Genomic DNA, 2,493 nt, shown 5'->3' with positions numbered 1-2,493 from the left:
CAGTGGTCGGCAAACTCATTAGTCAACAGAGCCAAATATCAACAGTACAACGATTGAAATTTCTGAGGAGAGCCAAATTTTTTAAACTTAAACTATATAGGTAGGTACATTGTTATTAATTAGGGTACTCCTAAGGCTTAGGCAGAGCACTCAAGGGGGGGCCAAAGAGCTCGAGAGTCGCAGTTTGCCGACCACGGCTCTAGGCAGTGAGGCTCAGAAGGGAACAAAACAGCCCAGCCTGTGTGGCTCAGTGATTGAGCTTGGACCTATGAACCAGGAGGTCATGGTTCGATTCCCTGTCACAGCACATGCCTAGGTTTCGGGCTTGATCCCCAGTAGGGTCGTGCAGGAGGCAGCCAATCAATGGTTCTCTCTCATCATGGATGTTTCTATCTCCCTCTCCCTCTCCCTTCCTCTCTGAAATCAATAAAAATATTTTTTTTTAAAAAAAGAAGGGAACTAAACAGAGGAAAAACTCTTGCCCTGTGTTAATGTCTGCACCCATGTCTGTAGGTGAGTGAAAGCATACAATAGTGTTTATCAAACTTAAAAGTATCACTTTCCAGCCAACAAATTTATTGAGCATCTACTATATGCCAGACATCCTTCAGGCACCAGGAATACAAGGGTGAGTGAAGGAGAACAGATTGTGGCCTTGTCTGACAAGATCACGACTTGATAATTAGGGAATTATTTATGTGCACAAAGAAAGTTTAGGGAGCAGTGATAGAAGTAGACAAGAGACCCCTCTCTTCCTCGGTGCTGCCTACGGAGGTGGCAGCCATCTCCTACTCGGCACCATGGCTGTCCTCAGACCCCTGGTGAAACACAAGATTGTCAAAAAGAGGACCAAGAAGTTCATCTGGCACCAGTCACACCGATATGTCAAAATTAAGCAGAACTGGCGGAAACCCAGAGGCATTGACAATAGGGTGCGTAGAAGATTCAAGGGCCAGATCTTGATGCCCAGCCTTGGTTATGGGAGCAACAAGAAAACAAAGCACATGCTGCCCAGTGGCTTTCGGAAGTTTCTGGAAGTTGAGGAGCTTGAAGTGCTGCTGATGTGCAGCAGATCTTACTGTGCTGAGATGCTCACAACGTCTCCTCAAAGAACCGCAAAGCCACTGTGGAAAGAGCAGCCCAGCTAGCTGGCCCTCAGAGTCACCGATCCCAATGCCAGGCTGCGCAGCAAAGAAAATGAATAGACAGATTGTATACACATTATATTTGTGTTAATAAAATCATAAAATTCTGCAAAAAAAAAAAAGTAGACAAGAGAGAACCTACTTATCTGGGGTATCTGGGGGAGGCCTCTTTGAGGAGGTTAACACTGGAGATGAGACCTGAAGGATAAAAATGGAAAGCCGTGGGAGGGGAGGGGAAGGGAAGAGACATCCTGAAAGTGTCTGTGTGTTGAAGGGAGTATTCCATGGCTCCCTATTGCCATCAAAGGGCCGGGAGGGACACTGAGACCCGCGTCCAGTCCCGCAAACAGCGGCCCCCCCTCCCCCGGGTGAAAGCACAAGAGAGGAAAACAAGGAAGCAAATACCTACCTGGTGGCCGCCGTGGGAGCCGCTGGGCGGGCAGGGAGCGGTGTGCGGTCCGGTCCGGATGGCCTTTCTGAGCAGATCTTACTGTGCTGAGATGCTCACAACGTCTCCTCAAAGAACCGCAAAGCCACTGTGGAAAGAGCAGCCCAGCTAGCTGGCCCTCAGAGTCACCGATCCCAATGCCAGGCTGCGCAGCAAAGAAAATGAATAGACAGATTGTATACACATTATATTTGTGTTAATAAAATCATAAAATTCTGCAAAAAAAAAAAAGTAGACAAGAGAGAACCTACTTATCTGGGGTATCTGGGGGAGGCCTCTTTGAGGAGGTTAACACTGGAGATGAGACCTGAAGGATAAAAATGGAAAGCCATGGGAGGGGAGGGGAAGAGACATCCTGAAAGTGTCTGTGTGTTGAAGGGAGTATTCCATGGCTCCCTATTGCCACCAAAGTAAAATCCAAATTCCTCCCTCTTCCCACAAAGCCCTGCACAAACCTCCTCTCTGTCTTCCCCTCCCTGATTCCAACTCTCTTCACCCTCACCCTCACTCACTGGCCACCTCACTGTTCCTCCAGCCACACTGGCCTCCTCACTGTTCCTCCAACTCACCAGGCACAGTCCTGCCTCAGGCCTTGGAACTGACTAGTCCCTCTACCGGGAACACTGTTCCCTTGTTTCTCATCATTCAAGTCTCAGCTCAAATGTCACCTCCTCAGATAGGCCCCTGCTGGCCACCCATTTAAGAGGCATTTACCTGCTATTTTCAAACACTGCATCCTATTCTCTCTCTTTCTAGGTCCTAACAGAGTTTGTTTTGTTTTTGACATGATCATGTTTCTTCCTGGATTGTTCTAGTCATTACTTGTCTCCCCCTAGTACCAGGCTGTGTGGGGACAAAGCCTGTCTTGGTCCCTGCCGAGCTGGCACACAGTAAATGCTC

The 2,493-nt window shown here is 48.3% G+C and overlaps 1 protein-coding gene across 1 annotated transcript; it reads left to right on the top strand.

Annotated features, from left to right (window-relative positions):
- Positions 1–757: 757 nt before the first annotated feature.
- Positions 758–1,758, top strand: LOC102260253 (60S ribosomal protein L32-like). The gene is made up of 2 exons (XM_014533660.1): positions 758–1,090; positions 1,647–1,758. Exons 1-2 carry the CDS (start codon positions 801–803, stop codon positions 1,756–1,758), a joined length of 402 nt encoding a protein of 133 aa, XP_014389146.1. The 5' UTR covers positions 758–800.
- The last annotated feature ends 735 nt before the right edge of the window (positions 1,759–2,493 follow it).

Source organism: Myotis brandtii, unplaced genomic scaffold (assembly GCF_000412655.1).
Source record: "Myotis brandtii unplaced genomic scaffold, ASM41265v1 scaffold122, whole genome shotgun sequence".
NCBI lineage: Eukaryota > Metazoa > Chordata > Mammalia > Chiroptera > Vespertilionidae > Myotis > Myotis brandtii.
This window is presented reverse-complemented; position numbering and strand designations above follow the sequence as displayed.